Source organism: Cyprinodon variegatus, unplaced genomic scaffold (assembly GCF_000732505.1).
Source record: "Cyprinodon variegatus isolate N-32 unplaced genomic scaffold, C_variegatus-1.0 Scaffold650, whole genome shotgun sequence".
In the NCBI taxonomy this organism is placed as follows: Eukaryota; Metazoa; Chordata; class Actinopteri; order Cyprinodontiformes; family Cyprinodontidae; genus Cyprinodon; species Cyprinodon variegatus.
In genome coordinates, this window is record NW_015151103.1 from 29,802 (window position 1) to 49,130 (window position 19,329).

The 19,329-nt window shown below is 36.7% G+C and overlaps 1 protein-coding gene across 1 annotated transcript; it reads right to left on the minus strand.

Annotated features, from left to right (window-relative positions):
• Positions 1-6,384: 6,384 nt before the first annotated feature.
• On the minus strand, positions 6,385-18,164 carry LOC107096782 (stress-induced-phosphoprotein 1-like). The gene is made up of 18 exons (XM_015393589.1): positions 18,005-18,164; positions 17,714-17,766; positions 14,814-14,889; positions 14,155-14,300; positions 13,946-14,017; positions 13,812-13,868; positions 12,121-12,306; positions 11,810-11,995; positions 11,594-11,648; positions 11,415-11,505; positions 11,181-11,322; positions 10,526-10,630; positions 9,123-9,231; positions 8,860-9,049; positions 8,673-8,747; positions 8,457-8,559; positions 7,598-7,683; positions 6,385-7,495 (listed from the first exon to the last, which is right to left on the minus strand). The coding sequence occupies exons 1-18, from the start codon at positions 18,030-18,032 to the stop codon at positions 7,345-7,347; spliced, it is 1,911 nt and encodes a 636-aa protein (XP_015249075.1). The 5' UTR covers positions 18,033-18,164; the 3' UTR covers positions 6,385-7,344.
• Positions 18,165-19,329: the final 1,165 nt, after the last annotated feature.

A 19,329-nucleotide genomic window follows, 5' to 3' on the forward strand; every position in this document is an offset into this window, starting at 1 on the left:
TTTTTTTCTGCAGCTGTTGAAGTATGGGGAAACTTAGAAAACAGGCTTCAATTCCTTTCATTGTCTTTTAAATGATTCATGGAATGACTGCGAAAGAGTGAGGGCTTTTCAGTCTTCCTATTGGCTTTTCTTTGTCTAGCTGTTTAACATCACATTATCAGCAAAGGTTCTGTCACAGAGGGACAAAGCATGTTTTTTTCCCCCTACCCATTTCATAGTAATAAATACTCCACAAGCATAAATGGCAGCGAGGACAAAAGACTAGACGCTAATTTATCATTGCTATATGACTCTAATGCAAATGAGGAAAATGAAAGCAAGCAATCAATTCCCTAATTGGGTTTGGGCTACTGCAACTTGTTAAGGGGCCTAGATTAAACAGAAGGTTAACTTCTCATTGTGACAGATACTGTACTCATTTCACAATGCAACAAAGGCATCCACCCAGAGTGCATCTGAGGTCATCTTTAACTGGTATTACACTTGATATGAGTCTCAAAATATGCTACAAAATCATCTTAATGCTTATTTTTATGGAGAGCTATGTTTAGAGGCAAAAAATACATTAAAGCAGATCAGAAAAATCTATCTGAAAGCACTGGGTTTACACGGTTTCTTGAATTATGCAAATATAGTCTCTCTTACGTCTTAAATTTCATATAGAAATATTGCCTTCCTCACATTAGATTCAATAAAATTAAAACCTGTCATGCAGCTACGTACTTATCTCGATAGGCTCCTTGAAAGGTGGTGCTTTAGGTTTCAAAAAGTTATCTGAAATCTTCAAAAGAAGAATACTCTTCTATGATAATCAATTCAGTATCTGGATAGGCGGATTAGGGAGCTAACGACCCATGAGGAACCACTAACGACCATAAACCCTTGATGAGATAGGTTTGCCTCTCCACCTGAACTTGCTCAGCTTTGCATCGCTCCAAATCATACATAGATATTACATAGACAGGTCTAAGGACTTAAAAGATAGGGGCATACCTCACAGTATGCCAACTATATTCAATCCAACATTTAAAACTAACGTGTAAAGCACATTCTTTCCCTTTTACAGTTATCCTCAATAAATTGATTATTGCACTTATAGTAATACATATACTATTTATTTGTTAGCATTTACTGTTTAACGCATTAATTTACCATGAAGTATTAACTGCTGCTAAATTACCGTAGAGTTGTACTGTAGTGTTCAAGTGCTTACTGAGCCTTGTTTTGTTTGCACTCTTAACAAAATAACTGACGTCTAAAATGTTATTGTGGTTAATTAGTCAGGTTACTGTCTCTGCCAGCCAGCATGCAGGGGACTGCTTAGGCGCTATGCTGCACTTTACATTATTAAAAGCAAGCATTGGTTGCGGTTTTCACTTCTTGCAGGGGAGAGCTGGCCTAGTGGGTTAGAGCAGTGCGATTGTGCTCTGGGAAGGTTCGATCCCCAGTCTCCACTCTGGGTCTCTGAACAAGACTTAACTCCCCACGCTGCTCACGAGGCGCTGCACAATGGTAGCCCACTGCTTCCCAAGAGGATGGGTTAAATGCAGAGATAAATTTCTCCATTGTGAGATTAATAAAGTTCAATTATTATTATTATTGCAATTTCACTATTATCTATCTGCAAAATATTTGAAAGGTGTGCTGCTTGATTAAGCCAGCTGTTACTCTAAGCAAACAGATGAAGCTTGGGTCCCTGTGTCACTTTCTGGCATTAAATCTGTTAAGCTGCAAACAGAACAAAAATTAATTTTGTTTTGCAAAGAACAATATGCTAGATGATGCTCTACGTCACATGACTCAATTTACATAAATCCGTTTTTGAGAAGGGCAGCCCGCACACACCATCGAAACATGTCAAGTAATGATGTAAATAAACCTGAAAAACTAACACTTATCTATTGCATATTAAAATAATACTTGGGTCAAGATTTAAGCAGTGTTGCTTGAAGCATGGTTTCCTTATGTGTAGAAAAGGGAGACTTGCATAACCACTGCATTGGATTTTTAATATAAAGTAAGCTGTTGTGATGATATGGTTATTGGTTAGAATGTAAAAGGTGTCGTGCACATTCCAGTTACCATCTAGAACCAAAGGAGAACCTCTATCCACTGGACTGGTTGCTAGTAGTCATTACCTGGTGGATAAAGGGGGTATTTATGCTTTAGACATCATTTTAGGGATTTTTTTCTAAAGTTTAGTTTTAAACAACTTCCTCAGTACCATCGTGCCTTTTTGCAAGATTGTATTGTACTGCGGCGAAGTCCACAACTTGTTTGTATTATTGTTCTTTCCCAAAGAACAAGCAAAGAGCAGCAGCCTTGCTGGGAACATTATGAAGTTTGAGAGGACTGTAAGAAAAGCAGCAAGTCTACACCGTCCACAGCGTTTATTCTATAGCGCCCAAAGAAACATAAATCAGCTGCGCTCTCATGTCACATACTGAATTTATTTACCATCAGAATAGAGCAGGGAATTAGAATAAAAATCACATCATGTATCTCTGATCTAAAAGCAGCGCACTGAATTACTGCAAACTGAAATGTTCTCCTGAGGGAGTGTGGAAGATTTTGCTGCATAGCCATATATCACTAAGCAAAGGAGTGGAGGGGGGGTGTCTTGAGTGCTGGTTCAGCTCTGTTACGATGCTCCTCTTTACTCTTCACTTAAAAGCTCTCCAAACCAAACAGTGTTTTAACAAGACACCCTTAATATTCTCTGTCTGCTTTGGTTAAGTGTGTTGGGCTCCGTCCAGGGAGCTGGCATGTTGATTCCATCCACTCCATGAACCCTGACCTTTCATGCATTTAAACAACTCGCTAACAAGGCAGAGCAGTGCACCAATAAGATTTAATATGTATACTTTTTTGGCATTTTTTTTTAAAGAGCATCAATTTCATGTGAGGAAGATAATGCCTGTGAGTTCAACCAGAGTTCAGGTTGTTGCTATTGCAGGCCCTCCATGAGCTGAGATCAGATCAAAAGGGCTTTGTGAAGCATGCCACCATCAGGCAATTAATGCTCACCAAAACAGCCGCCCTGCATGAGAAGTTAAGCCCATTTTCACAGCTAAACTTATACGACAACTATTCGATTTTTCTTGAGGGAAAGCTTTACAATATGCATTTAGTAACAGATTTCCGAAATGTTCAGTTTATTTATTTAGCTAATTCTCAACATGTCACTTAAAGGCACTTTTCAGAAATAATTAAATCAGATCTTCCAGTCAGATTGGTTAAGTTTTCACCCAAGCTAAAACCCAGCTGTCTGCATTGAGTTGTGGACTTTGCAGGATTAACTCCTCCTGGATGAGCATGTAGAGGCAGTAGCTATTTGCTTGCATTGTGTTGACTCTACAGCAGGGGTGCTCAAGTCCAGTCCTCAAGAGCTACCATCCTCTAACTCTTACATGCAACTCTTCTCTAAAACACCTGAATCTAAAGGCTCAATCCCCATATTTAGTTCAGCAGAGGCATGGTAACGAGCCACTCATTTGATTCAGGTGTGTTAACATCAGGTGCATCATAAAGCTGCAGGATAGTAGCTCTTAAGTACTGGACTTGAGCACCCCTGCTCTTACACCAAGCATGCATGACACTGGAGAGAATAAACTCCCTTATAACAGGAAGAAAACCTCCAACAGAAGCAGGCTCAGTGTGAGTGGCCTTCTGTTAAAGTTGACTGGGGGTCCATGAGAGAGGAGGAGACACATATGATCTATAAATACTTTCTATGCTAGAGAAATTAATGGTAAATAAACTAGGTCCATAAGTGACTGTGTAGGAAAGAAACTGTTATAAGCAGACAAGCTCTGAGCCATTTCTAATGTCTAATCAAAGTAAAAGCTTAGCCCATTGCTATGTCTAGGGGAGAAACAGGACAAGGCACAGAAAAATAAGGTCCAACTCTATCATCTAATATTGAAGGTTTTGATGGCAGCAGCCCAGCTGATATTTCCCTCCAGGATGGTATCACAGCTTCTATGACAACAAAAAGCAGAGGGAATTTAGGGGTTGAACTAACAAATGAATGGGAGAACAGAGATAGAATCAAACTGAATTTTAAAAAGTGGTCCCTATGTCTTCAAGAAGGCTAAGCCTATAGAAGCAGAAATATAGTGACAATGATAATCTGAGCGACTTTATAAGCTTATCAAAAAGGAAAATTTACTCCTAGCCTTAGAAGGAGACAGGGTGTCTGCCTAATGGAACAAGACTGGTAGTTGGTTCCAGGGGAGTAGCCTTAAACTGCTTAAAGCAAATAAAAAAAAATTCAAAATGTAAAATCTGGGGCAGGGGTGCTCAAGTTCAGTCCTCAAGTGCTACTATCCAGCAACTGTTTGATGCACCCCATTTAACACAGCTAAATTAAATGAGTGGATCACTAACATGCCTCTGCTGAGATTCAGGTTTATTGAAGAAGAGATGCATCTAAAAGTTACAGAATGGTAGATTAGACAAGCAGCCCTGATCTAGGAGAAAACTGCTTAAACAGTGGCTTTTTAGTGGGCGTCACCAGAGGGCACCAAACAAAGGGTGAAAAATTGGGAGAATAAAAAATGTGGGGGGAAAAATTTCAAAACAAAAGCTACTTTCTCCCATTATGTTATTTAATCTTCATAAACTATAACTTGCAATGTACCAATTTGATAGGATTTAAAAACTGAACTTTGAGGCTCTTTGTCCAAGTATGTAAGCAACAGGTGGGTATGGACTGAAAAAGTGTAATCAAGAGTATTTCTACTTTATCACATTTCTACTAAAGCGCAAAAAATCCCCACCCAAGACATTACTCAAGACAAGGAAAAAAAGTATGCTTTACTGCTACTCAAGTACCAACTGATCATAACATCATATATTTAAAATTATATAAGACAAAGCAAAATGTCATGTTTACAATCTGGTATTTTAAAGACTACTATAAAATAAAACCCAAATAATGATTGAAAAGTAATTCCAGGTAGAAAAAAAGCAAAGAAAACTGGATTAGAAAGGTAACATAAAACTTATAAAACTAAACATGGAGCGCATCGAAATGTGGACATTAAGCTCAGTTCTCTTACACACACATTTGATATAAAGTGTTAGTACATTTGTTTAGCATAAGAATATTGACTAATTGAACAGGAATAAAAGAAAAACAATCTAAAAATTGATATTTGCTTCCTTTTTTACGTTTCTACAGTCCCTAGCCAGAACAGACAGCTGTTGGATGATTTAATATGAAATGTTAATGTCAGAGGTCTGCAAGAAAAAACAAAAAATGCAAGCCACACTTTTCTTTTTTAAAGTTGGATAAAGACATCCTCAACCAACATAGGTTACAATACTTTGAGTTGGTTTATCAAATAGAAGTCTAATAACAGGGTTAATAGCATTCCCATTGGGTTGCCTGATAATACAGATGCAAAATTAATGTTCCACTTATGTCAAAGAGGCTCTGTACTAAGATTGATATATAAATTGAATACATCAGTTCACACAATAAAAACAGTACATTAAAATATTAACACCGACTTAAATAGACTTTCATATTCAACGTACTACTCGGAGTTAAATATTTTACGGCAATCAGTCGCTTTAAATCACTTCTGTTCAACTTAGTGTAGTAGTGACCCAAAGTTGTGAAAACCATTTCCTATGGTGAGGGAATAAACTAGGTCTGAACATGGTGCATTACCCATTGCTGCTCAGCCAGCAGAACCAATGTATTATATTAACTCAGGTCATACTGTATATGGTTATTTTTTATTTGATGGTTAAATCAACTTGAAACAAAAAATCAGCATTGATGGACAAGTCTGGATGTATTGATGGGGGAAACTAAAAATTCTACTACCTTTTAGTACTTTTCAATGGCCTTACGTTGAACTAACTTGATTTGCTACCTTTTTACTAATCAATTGACCACCCTATATTAATCCTGAAAAGAAAAGATTTAAATTTAAAGCTACAGTGTGTAACTTTTAGCGACATCTAGCGGTCAGACTGCAGACCGCAGCAACATGAACATCTCCCCCCCACCGCTTCTCCCCCCCAACAGTACGGCGAGCGTTATGGGACAAAATGTCTTCCACAACGTCCGCATCACCTACCTTCTTAAGTGATGAGGTTTGTTTACATAGATAATTTTACAGATAGTATTTCATTAGTCTGTGTAGGGTATAGATTTCATGTAGACTTAAGATAATAAAAATACCCGTTATTTTTTCTACATCGTTGTGACGTTTTGGCGATCTCGCAATCGCTAGTTTGTTGGCTCTGCGCTGCCGTAGCGCAAAGATGTCTGCCTCCATGGCTGCGAGACCCGCTCCTATGTAATTATAAATAACAAATTCTAAGGCAACGCAAATATTAAGGTTAAGAGGCTGAGCTCGTAGATGATGATAAATAACAGTTATGTATAATATAATATATTTTTGACTGTATATCCCTGTAATTATTACACACTGTAGCTTTAAACAAAATTTTTCTGTAGCACCTCTAGTTCTCTTACACACACATTTCATATAAAGTGTTAGTACTTCGAGTATGACTTGAAGGCAGAAAAGAGCCTTCTTTACCTAAACAAAATTTTTCTGTAGCACCTCTATTTAATCCTTACCCAGCCTTTAATCCCCAGTAAGCAAGAAAAGAAAACTTCGGCACAGTAATCCTCTCAAAATATCTTAGGAACTAGAATGAAAACGGTAAGAAGAATTCTGGATAACGAAAGGAGAAGGAATGCTTAAAATTTGACAAGTATTTTTTTTAAGGTTAATGTTTAGAGCAACAGCAACCAGACCTATAATAAGCAACAGCCGCTGGTGAATGATTCTATGTGAACATTTCCATATGCAAACAGATGCTCTTCCACCATTCAGGGAACTGGAAAACCTTTACTGGTCGATAAACAAACCATCAACAGTTCCATACATAAAACAACAGAAACCACAGAAAAACAAAACAGGAAAAAAAAAAATTATAGTTATGTAAAATCAGCTTTATGAATCTCTGCCTTAAAATTAAAGCAAAAAGGTCCATGCACACACACACACACACACACAATGGTTAAAAATATAATACCACCACCTGGTGGTGGCTTAAAATCAACCAGAATAAATCTCTTCAAAAACTTTAAAACGGATGTAAAACTTCAGGCTTCCACGGATTTAGATGGTCAGCAATCCCAGGCAGAGGCCCATTTTCATTCCAATCATGAAAAGGCACATTTGCTGCTTTCCAGCAGAGTAAATTTCACGTCATTACAGATCTGTTTAACATGCAACTGCAGCTCTTCAAGTGTTCACCGCTGATAAACAGTTTAAGCAAAAAGACCCTGTGAAATGTCTACACGTTAATCATTTATTTTTGATTCCCTGCATGGGATCCCAACCCCAACTTGCTGGTGAACTTGTCTCTGTCGATGTTCTTGTGTTCTGGGACGTGTCTGAAGGTGCAGTCATCCCTGGTGCAGCCTGACGTCCTCCAGAAAAAGCACTCCTTATTGTACGGGCTGTGAGGACATTTTTTTTAAAGGTGAATCTTCTCATTTATTAATAATAAAGAGCAGCTGTGCTTCGAGTATGACTTGAAGGCAGAAGAGAGCCTTCTTTACCTAGAACGTTGGAAGGGCTCCGTCTCTCCGTTGGAGCTCTTAAAGGGATAGCGCACAGTCAGCGGAGCCCCCTCTATAACCATCCCCTGAAAAGAAAACAAGAGATTTATCCCAAAGATTATCTAATCTCAGGGTGATTGCAGTCATTCAAACTGCAAATGTCCACATTATCAGAGTGATTTACAGGGTTTCCTTATCAGGATTTTAATCTTGTACATTGCTGCACACAGACCTTGTTTTCTTATTCGTTTCTTTGCTGCTTGAGCCCACTTTTTTGTTTGGTTTTACCTGTTGGTGTTACCATGTTAGGAAGTGACGATCATAGGGTATTCAAAAATAAAGACAACCTGAAAAGTATCCATACTCAAAGGTTTATCTGGATACAATACTAATTTGCTTTGGTATTGAAAATAAATACAAGTGTATTGTTTATTTTTGCTTTTAAGATTACTGAATAATACCTCAATCTAGGGCTAGGTAATTAATGGTATTTAAGTATTGATTACTTTCTGGGTTTTATCATTAGAATGCAATGAATGCCAACTTAAAAGAGACCCTGACACGTGTTGTTCTGGTCCACTTGTAGCAGTGGTAAGGTGAATCAGAACAGGTGCAGAAATGCTGTTTTATATAGATGATAAGTCGATTCAACACACTTTGACAGGTTTTTAAACCATCTGCAGAATCAGAGGCAGTTCTTCCCACAGAGACCAAAACAAAAACAGTGAAAATATCTTATCCGTCTCAGAGTTAAGCCACTGCTGATCTTCATCAGCTGTATCCTGGATGTTTCAAGCAGCTCACGGCTTTGAAACATCAGTTCAACATTTCACCATGAAGACATGCAGTAAATACTTACGTTGATGCACTTGATGGCTCTTTCACACTCCTCCTTTTGGGTGTAGTTCACAAACGCACACTGCTGCTCAAGCAGCATCTTGATGCTGCACACCATACCGACTCTGAAGGAAATTATGCAACGGTTAGGGATGACATTAATTAATCCAACTGATACAGATCCAGCAGTGAAACAAACCAAATAAGATCCTAAAGAAAGGAGGAGGAGATACTTTACCTGCTGAAGAGCTCATGGAGTTTTGCATAGGTCATGGTAGGTCCTAATGTTCCAACCCAAACTGAAAACAGCTCACTTTAAAGAACAACAAAAGTGGGCAAGTAAAAAATTTATTGTACAATCTTTAATAAAATAAAAAAAATTTGCTGCATATGTTTACAAACACCAAAGAAGAAGAAAGCCTCACTGCTTTGATGAATATTTGGAGCGAGGAGTCGGCGACTGCGATTTTGATCTAATTTCACCCAAAGAAGCCAGATCTCGGACTTTCTGCGTTCGTGAACGGGCTGTTTGTAGGACAGTCCACTGTCCATCACCCTCATAATCATCCTCTTCGGCCAGTGCTTGTTCACCTTCCTCCCACTGAGCACACGCACCTGAAGAGGAGAACAAATGGTAAGTGCAGCTGTGGCATCAGGGAAAGTCCTGCCGTCTTCCTGGAACATTTACCTTCTAGATCTCGATCAGGGTTACTGGCCATCAGAGCATCCACGGCTTTCTCCAACGTTTGGTAAGTCTTTAGAGCCTCTGTGCTTTGCGCCCAGGTGAAACCCATTTCCTGATATCAAAAAGATTCAGTTACATCACAGGTTTTTATAGTTAAAAATTATACACATCCAAACTCAAACATCTAATTGGAGCGTATGTTTTTCCTTTAATTTTACATAATCTGTTCATGTGATTATAAATAATAACCCTCCCTTAAAACAGCTGAATAGTTCTCAGGTCTGATTTCATGCCGATGCTAAATGTCTTTTAAATGTGGCATAGGGCATCTGGATTGTTAAAAAAATAAAAAGGAAGCATCACAAACTCTATGGAGATCTTTGAAGAGCAGTTTGTGAATTTTGTCCTGCTGAAGTGCAGTTTAAGCAGAGATTAAAATAAAATCTTTCAAAAGCTGCTCCAGGAAAAAAAGTTATTAATTTTGAAATGTCAAATTTAAAAATTAAAATCCATGAACTTGTGCCGCTTGGAACTGTGAGTTCAAATCGATGTTTGCAGATATCTAAATTTATTTTGGTCATTTTTTCCTGGGACATCTTATGAAGCTGAAATGTAAAACATTTCTTGTTTAAATGAAGACAAAATGAGCAGCTTTGGAGAAACAAAAATGAAAATGCAGTTTGGATTATTTGTTGCTAATTTCACGTTTGAGACAGAAAAATGCTGCTTTGACCATGAAATGAAAAAAGTATTTCTGCTTATGTGTAAAGTTACATATCAAATTGAATTTATAAGACTTTTTGTTAAGATATCTTTTGAAAATTTAATGTGATATTTTAATTAAGGTACAGAATGAATAAGCCTAAATAATAATAAAAAAAACAGTCAAGATCTATATCTGAACCTATTCAGTCAGAAAACGCAGCTTTGACTTCAAGATAAAAAATAAAAAAACACTACTTTCAATACATTTAAAATTTCAAATTTGACATTTGAAATTAATTTTAGTTACTTCTTGCAAAGAAAAGTTGAAAAATGTAATCTTAAAATAGGTATTCCCTTATCGGTTTACAAAATGAGCAGCCTTTGTGAAAAATAAGTTTGAAAAAAACTATTTTTTATTTTGTCATCAAATTTAAATCTTTTCTAATAATTAATCTTAAGAAAATTGGAACAAGTTTACTTCCATATAGACATACTCTGAGCTCATCTAATTTTCCTTTTGGGAAAGTATTTTTTAATTCAATGCCTTTTCTTTGAAACCTGCAAAACTTTTACTTCCATTTCACAATCAAACACTTCTCTGTGATGCATTTGATAAAATCCCAGTGAAACACTAATTAAACCTTGAGGTTTAACAGAACAAAATGTTAAGTTTATCATTAGAGATCAAAAGATGCACAGACCATCAGATGTAAGGTCTGCGCTCGTTTCAGCTCCTGCGCCGCTTCAACACTCGTGCGTTCCAGCTTCAACACGTCGTTGTAGATCAGGGTGGCTTCATAGTACCTCTGAGGAAGAAACGGGCAATAAAGATTTAAATAATAAAACTAGTGGAATTATGCAAACAAGTTAGAAGTTTACATCAAAATAACCAAACTTAAAACGTGTATAAAGCATGCAAATATGCATTTGAACCATTAAGAAATTCATTCAAATGAGCCGTGACGATCAGGAAGCAGAGCTGTTGTTCCGTCAGAGCAGCATAGCCATAGTCAATACCCATTTATTATCATTTTTGTATGAAAAATACACTTTAAACTACCTCAACAGGCGTGTTTCCCTTTAGTCATGTACAAAAAACAATTGAATTACTTACTTTTTGCTGTTTTTTGAAGCGTATGGTGACGTTAAATTGTTTTTTTTTTGTACGTGACTAAAAGGATACATGCCAGTTGAGGTAGTTTTAAGTGCATTTCTCGTGCAGAACTAAAAGGATAAATGGAACTAGCATACATGTATGCAAATCTGACATCTTGCGCATGCCTTTTGACTGGTAAGTTGGTCTGGGGTGGTATGCTGATCTGACAGAACACCGTCACAAAGCTGCAGCGTTTTTACCTTGAGTCCGCAGAGAGCTTTCCCTTTTCGAAACAAACCCTTTATCCATTTGGGCTGCATGGAGAGAGCCAGGTCAGCATCCCTCAGGGCGTTCTCATACTGCTGGAGTCTCTCATAACACAGAGACCGATTTCCAAATAACCTGAAACATACAGAAGATCCTTTAACATCCTGTCATCCTCTAGGTTCATAAAAAAAAGAAAAGAAAAATCCAATATCAGAACATGTTTCTACTTGAATTCCTTTGGGTTGTATTTAATGGCGTCTGTAAAACATGACACGGCCATCTCAAACTGTCCAGCCGCCGCCAGACGATTCCCCATACCTGCAGAAAAGGAGAGGCAGGAGTCAAGCTTTGAATTTTTTTTTATTTCTGGGGGGAAAAAAAATATGCATCAAGGGGAGGATCTTACTGGCAAGCTCTATGCTTCGTTTCGCGTGCTCTTCAGACACAGGATCCCGGATTTTCTGTTAAAATAGATCCCTAATTAGCTTCAAGCATTCTCATGATGGATCCCATCAAATAAACACAGGGAGGATAGAAAACAAAGTTCTGTCTAGAAACGTTTATTTTTAAGTAGGCTAAACAATAAAAAAAATTCAGATTTAGCAGTATGTGTTTTTCTTACCTCTTTATTGTTTTCATGCTCAGTTTTCGTCTGAACTTCAGATTTCACAGCATCCTGGATGTTTTCTTCCTCTGGCTGCTGAACTTTGATCTTTTCTTTTTTCTTTTCTTTTTCAGACTTCTGGCTACATTTCTCCTTAGCACCCACTTTACTAGATGCAGCATTTAAATTATTTGAATTCAAGTCCTGCCCAGAATAAAGTAGTCAGATTAAACAAGCATTCATTGTAGCAAATGGTTGCCATAAAAAAAAAAAAAAAATAAAAAATAAAAAAATAATTTCAAAAACAGGAGAAGTCAAACTTTACTAACCTCCTCTTTCTTTGTCGAATTAATTTTCAAAATTTCCTTTTCTTTGGTGTTTTCAGCTACCTCAACAATTCCAGCTTCCTGAGTTTCTGTTTCACCAGAATCTGGAGGCTTGATTTTCTCTGAATTATCAATTATACAAGCTTGTTCCTGCACCTTCGATGAATCTAACTCGTCCTCATTGTCAACCTGAAAAAAGAAAAACAAACGAAAAAAACCCCAGAAAAAACTCGTAAACAAAAGTTCTGAGAGTAAATTCAGCAAACCTCCACAGAATGCATCTCAACGGAATACAGCAGTTTAGGATCATTCCTTTCAGTAATCCATTAAAAACTCATGCATTATATACTCATAACATATTGACCGATTTCCAACTTCTACTTGAGCTCATTGGAATTTTTCATGCTTTCATCTGATGAAAATCCTAAATTCATTTGCAAAGAAAATAATGAAATAAAATTTTTACAGTTTCTTAAAGAAATGTCTTTTCGAGCCACGTCATGAGCTGAATAACCATCTGACTCGTCAGTTTTACAGCATCTGGTCATCAGCAAAAGATAAGCTCCCATATATTGTTTAGAGTGCTTGATCCAAGCATTATAATGAAGAATGTAGTGGAAGGAAATGTCCATGGCAGAAGTTAACAGCAGGGATAATTACATTCTTAAGAGTGTGTATAAAAGTTATAAATAAAAGGGAGAAAGTTACAAATTTGAGACAATTACACAGACACAAATTACAAATTTATGAGTGCACATTTTTGCACCTGTGTATTTGTGATTAGTTTTAGCTTTGCATTTGTAACAGAAACTTTTAATCTTACAGATTAAACATCTAATTTCAGTATTATACAGATGATGACAACAAATTCATTTAAGATCGACTTTCATTTCCATGTTTTTATTGACAGTATCTTACGCCATATACAATCCTTCAACATCTTGTTTTAAGCCAATCGTACATCAAAGGTGTCTTATAAAGTGTTCATTTTAGGGCATCCTAAGGTCTTAGATCTCGAAATTATTTATTTATTTTACCAGGTGAAATCTGGACCAACTAATCAGATATTTGAGTTAAACCTACATTGTTTCCTAAAAAAAAAAACTTAAAAGTTTAGGTCATGGAAAGCGTAATGTATTGATTTTTAATCATAATTTGTGCCACCATGTTCCTCCAAGGGCGTCTGACCTTGACTAATTCACTTTAACCAACAATGAATCAGGGAAAAAGATGGGATAGATAGTCTTTATCACAGGGGCGCGATAACCTTATCGGATAACAAACCCAGAATTATCTTTTAAGATGTTTTTTGGCAACAACATTAAAACAGTCGTAGGAGTACTACTAGAGTTTTAGAGAGGAGAAAAAAAAAGACCTTTTCTTTGGGATCCAAAGTGTTTTAGTATTCATTCTTTTTTATATCAACAAGCCAAAAATACAGAAAACAAAAATTTAACACAAGCTTCATCATTCAAATGTTTCTAATCTGACCTCGTTGAATTTGAAGCTCAGGTGGACTTAGATATTTACATTATGACCCTTTATCTGTTTCAGCAGCTTTACATCGAGATAAAACTGTTTCTACGGCCTGAATTTCATACGTTATAAATCATTTAATATCTATTCATTAGATAATAAAAAAAATCATATTACTTAATACAAGTTAAAAAAAGAACAAAAAAATGTCAACTCACAGGTAAACTTTCCTTATGAGCATTCTCCTTTTCAAGTCTTTTTTTTTCTTTCTTGCGCTGAAAACACAAGAGAGATAAGTGATGAGGAGCAGCTGGATGACGGTGCGTTCAGAGCAGGTAGGAAACAGGCTCACCTTTTTTTTACGTTTGTTTCTTTCAGTTTTATCTTTACGTTTTTCGTGCTCTTCTATAAATTCATTAGCCTCCTGAGGACAACATTTAGAGCAGACATTATTGGTGATATCATCCTAAGACCAAGGGTTAAAAGTCAACCACATTCAGTCGAAACAGGAAGAGACAAGATTCAGTATCATTTTCAGTGAAGTGAAACCAGGTACGTTACCTCTTCACCGAGTTCTTTAATTTGTGGGTGTGGTTTTAAAGGTTTACTACCAAAATTATGTGAATTATCATCATCATCGTCATCATAATCAAGATCGTCATCCGAGTAAATTAGATCTTTTTCTAAGGAAGGAGAAAAGTGAAAACCTGAAAAAAATTAAGAAAATAATTTAAAAAAATGTTTTAAATTTATACAATTAAATGTCATAGATACTACATTTTCAACAAAATAACTAATAATAAAAAAAGACCTATCTACAACAACTCTAGATTGATTATTGAAAATTAAAGATACATGGATAAAAACATATATTTTATACATTTTTTTTTAAATATTTGGTCAAAATTTATTTTTAACCATAGAAACATAGACGCTGCCAGATGCTAGTATCTCTGTTATGGCTGAAAAATGGCTTCTTTTCTACAGTAAATTACTCAAACTCAGGGATTTTAGATCCTTTTGTAATTTCTGTTTTTCAGATTCTCACATTCATTTAAAATTTCATTTTATAGATAAAAATATAAAATCTGTAAAAAAAAAAAAAAAAAAAAAAAAAAAGTTGAATAAAAACTGTGAAAACAAAGTTATTGTGTACAATTTTAAAATTCAAAAAATGATTGATGTAAATATACAATAATATACATGTAAACATGTCTTACCAAAAAGGGAAGGAGCTAACGCCTCCAGGAAAGAGCCTCCATTGCTGCGCCCACTCAGGTAATCCACCATTGTTTCCTTTAGAAGAAGAAATGATCATTAGCTTAGAAAACATCAATTTACAGCTTACGTCTGCAAACATGACATGGTGAAGGGAAGAAAAAAAAAAAAAAAAGTATCTTAAAACCAAATCCTGATACTTTGGACTGGGTTGGCCTGAAGGGTTGCCGAGCGTCATAAAAGCTGAAAATCACACAGTCAAATCTTTCAGGGCTGAGTTATATGGCTCAGAATAAAATCTAATCATTTTACACCACATTTAAGTAAACACGTTTTTCTCTCTTTACCATCATGAAAACCGATAACAAATTACCCAATTTAACTTTGAAAACTTCAGATATCAATTTTGGCTATTAATTCAAATGAAAGTAGAATTAAATCCAAGCTGTAGGACACGTTAGAGGTGGAATTAGACAATGAGCTTGAGTTTACATAGAAGAACAAAAACCTGACAGGCAGAACTACAGTAGCCGAAAGAGTTAATAAAACCCCTTTTTTAAATCGAAGATGACGTTTTAATGTTATCCAAGCTGTCTGTGTTTGCTGGGACTGGAAATACTAGAACATTCTAGTCAGTCATAGTGAAGAAGGTAGAGGAGCAACACCCATGCACATGCTAACATTGACTAATGACCCCAGCTTATGTTTTAGCTGCTGGACCGGTTTATCTTCTGAAAAGCAGAAATGTTAATATGCAAAATGCTTCGTACCATAAACCAATGTACTTTGAAACTCACACTAAAGTTGTTGCTTCTTAGTTCACCTTTTTTTTGTCCAATATGAATAATATGTATCTACAGTTAAGGGTATAGAGGACAATCTTTTATTTCCGGGTGGATCATCTCAATAAGCGGTCCTCCTAATTGTCAATCATTCTGGTGATACGTTTACGTAAGGCTGTCCTACATGCTCATCCCTTTGGCCATCTTTTGCGCATGTGCACTTTCAGCCGTATATGTATGGTGAGCTACGGTTTCAGACAATGATTGAAGGTCACCTTTCTCACCACGGCTCTTTGAAAATGGCTGAGGATCGTGAGAGAAAAAGTGTCTACGACACGGATGTCAAACTGGTTCCAGAAAGGGCAACAAGGTTTTCTTTCCAACCAAGCAATAGCAAACCAGACTCCAGTCGTCTCATCAAGGGAGTCCAATCCGAACATGATGACTGGTGTTTGGTTGGAAAGAAAACCTGCAGCCACACGGCCCTTTCTGGAACCAGTTTGACACCTGTGGTCTACGAAGTGTATGAGAAGAAAGGCCTCAGAAGAGGCAGACATATCCCAGAATGCTTTGTGTGGAGAGCTCTCCTCACAAAGCATTATGGGATTTGCTGTCAAAGCAGCCCACTGTCGCCGTAGGCTGCCGCTACCAGACAGCTGCGACTAATAAAGATGACGCAGGCACCGCTTGATGGAGATGGAGTTACGTGACCAATGGGGAGCAAAAAGCAGAGATCATCTGTCCGAACGGTCAGTTAACTATAGTTCACAATAAAGTCAACTATATAGTCCCCGCTTTAGGAGTTCAGACATAGTAAGCTTGTATGAGCTATGAAAGTGGCAACTTTTAAATGGAGTGTGCACGAGTAGAAATTATCGAACAGAAGCTCCCTCACACACATTGCTTTTAAAAATTTGGGAAAATTCTCCACAACCTTTAAATGAAGGTCACCTACTGGAAGAAATGAAGGGCTAGCTTTGAAAAAAAAAATGTTATTTGTATTTTTTTTTTGTTAAACTTAATTGAAAAGAAATAATCAGACTCATCAGTTCCAGTTATTTCATTTTGGAATCACTGTGACCTGGATGACTCGTCCACACGAAGTCAAAACGAACACGAAACGATGATATTTTCCAAAACGTTTGTCGTAAAGACGGAGACGTAAAATTAATGTGATCGTCCACACGAATGCATGAAAACGCTGCAAAATGTATGCCAGGCCTGTAAGTGGCGCTGTGGTGCCAAAGCAAAAATAGGCGACGAAATGTTGGGCATGCGCACTAATATTTATACATGGTTGCCCTGCGGGTCCATTTTCGTGGTTCAGTCAAATTCAGGTGCTGAACTATGTTGCTATGTTCTTCCTGGAGATATTCCAGAAGAAGAAGATTCTGTTGTAAGCCCGGCAGTAGGGTGAGTAGCATTAGCAGCAACCATTCAACACAGTACGGCGCCATTTTTGTTGTGATACTGTGTCGCGCATGCGTGTTTAGAGGCGACGCTATGACGCATGCGTGTAAAAAAAAATGTGGTTAGAGCTTAAAGATGGAAACGCGAAAACGGCGTTTCAGAATCTTCCCACTCTGAAGGCTAAATAAAAAAAAGTTTACAGACCCCCGAAACGCCGGCTTCGTGTATATGAGAGGCTGGTTTGGTTAAAAATTTGTGCGTTTAAGCCAGGGTTCGGCTTCGTGTGGACGGGGCCTAAGAATCTTCAGCAGCATACAGACTTGGTAGTAAAAAAGTTTAACCCATATCACCTACCTCTAGTACAGTAAATTGTCAAAAAGAGGCTTCAGTTATGTAGGCAACATGAAAAGTCTTATATTCATACATGCTATTAACAAAGCAAAGTGTTTTTAGGGGTGAGGTGTCCTTTAATGACCACTATAAACCCATTTACCCGACAGGAATTCAAAGAAGAAAAAATAAACAAGCAAAGACTACAATTCATGCTGAAATTGATTATGCATTTGCTCCTTTCGGCGTCTATCTGCCTCTAGGTTTTTTTTTTTTTTTTTTTGAATCAATGTGTCGTAAGGTTAAAAAAATATCTTAAAATTTAAAGGATATAAAAAACATTTACAGCATCAGAGCTAGTAAAAGTGAATCATACTTACGTGGGTGCGCATTAGTCTCGAGCCTTCTCTGATCCGGGGCAAGCCAGGCCCACCTTTGAGGTAAAACAAAAGCTTAAAAAGGTAAGGCTAACACACCTGGGCAACACACATGTTTATATATCAATAAATTCATAGACTAATGTCACATTCTCTCTGACAGAGAATGATTGAATCGGTTTTGTTGAATTAAACGGTTAAACCATAGTAGCTGGTTAGCTAACACGCGAATCCACTCCAATTCCTGGTAAATGAAACTCAAAATAATGAGTTTTGGAAATGGTCCATTCTCACCTCGAACGATTTCTCTCCTTTTTGGCATAGCTTCCGTTTACTTTCAGCGCACAAGCTCAGCATCTGTCCTCGTTGAGCCTTTGTTTTCTGCTGGGTCTGTCCTGCTGTGGAAGTTTCTGCTTGCAATGCGGAGGAGAAGCCTCCCGTGTCTACTGCTAGTTCTTCTTCTTCTTCCTGCAGAATAATTGGCGGTTGACAAAAAAATGAAAGGTGCGCATTACCGCCACCTACAGTGCCATACCGCCACTATTCTGCTCTCTAATTATTTCCCACCAGACACTTCACTATATTTAACACTCTTTTACATTTATCTAGAATTGTTTGTATATTTCATTTTAACTGTTCATCAAACCAATTTCTTAAAAACTTGTTCTAATGATTAATTAATTTTATTAAACTCTTTGTAATTATTTTATGAGTAAAAACCATTACTTTAATTTTCTCAAATGTCCTTTTTCTTCCTCGAAGGACAGTAAGATGTTGCTGCATTACACTGCCAACAACTGCAACAATAAGAGCTGCTGAATATCTTTGGCGCACTAAATAAATGATTTACTTAATATTTATAGCTCCGATAAATGAAATATCTGCAAAAGGATAAGCACATTTTGATACTTAAAATAAATACCTTTAACTGTTTTATTTCTGGGATGACTGTGTGTGCTGTAAGAGATGGAAAACATTTAACATCTATTGTAATGTGACCAAACATGCATCAGAATCAGGTCTTGGGCTGGCTAGCTGTACAGAATAATTCACCATGGTAACTTATGTGTTATTACTGCTTTTATGAAACCAAATAGAGGCTTCCTTTAGCCACAATATCTGGGGGGAAAAATCAATCCCTTATTTCTAGTCCTCAAAAGAGAATTGAATTGATTTTTATAATTTTTATTATGCTAAAATCATCCCGGGAGAGTTTGGTACAGTACACATTATTTCATAAAAGGTGAATGACTGACTTTATTTCAAATAATGCATTTCATGAAAGGTACATAGAAATATGTGCACAATGATTTATTAAAATATTTTCACTATTTAGTACTCTGTTCAAAGCAAACAATTCTTAGGGAAAACCAATTATCTTGGACAATAAGGATTGGAAATAAAGTTTATTTTTTTTAATGAGCTGCCTTTATGTTTGCAGAATTTTATATTGCAACCTCCTGATGTTATTTAGATGGTGTTTTGTCAATATAAGTTTACCCAGCTCTAAACTGACAAACGGGAAATCCAGGTTTATGTATTAAACATCTAAACAAAGAAACACATGAAAATATATATATATATATATATATGTGTGTGTGTGTGTGTGTGTGTGTGTG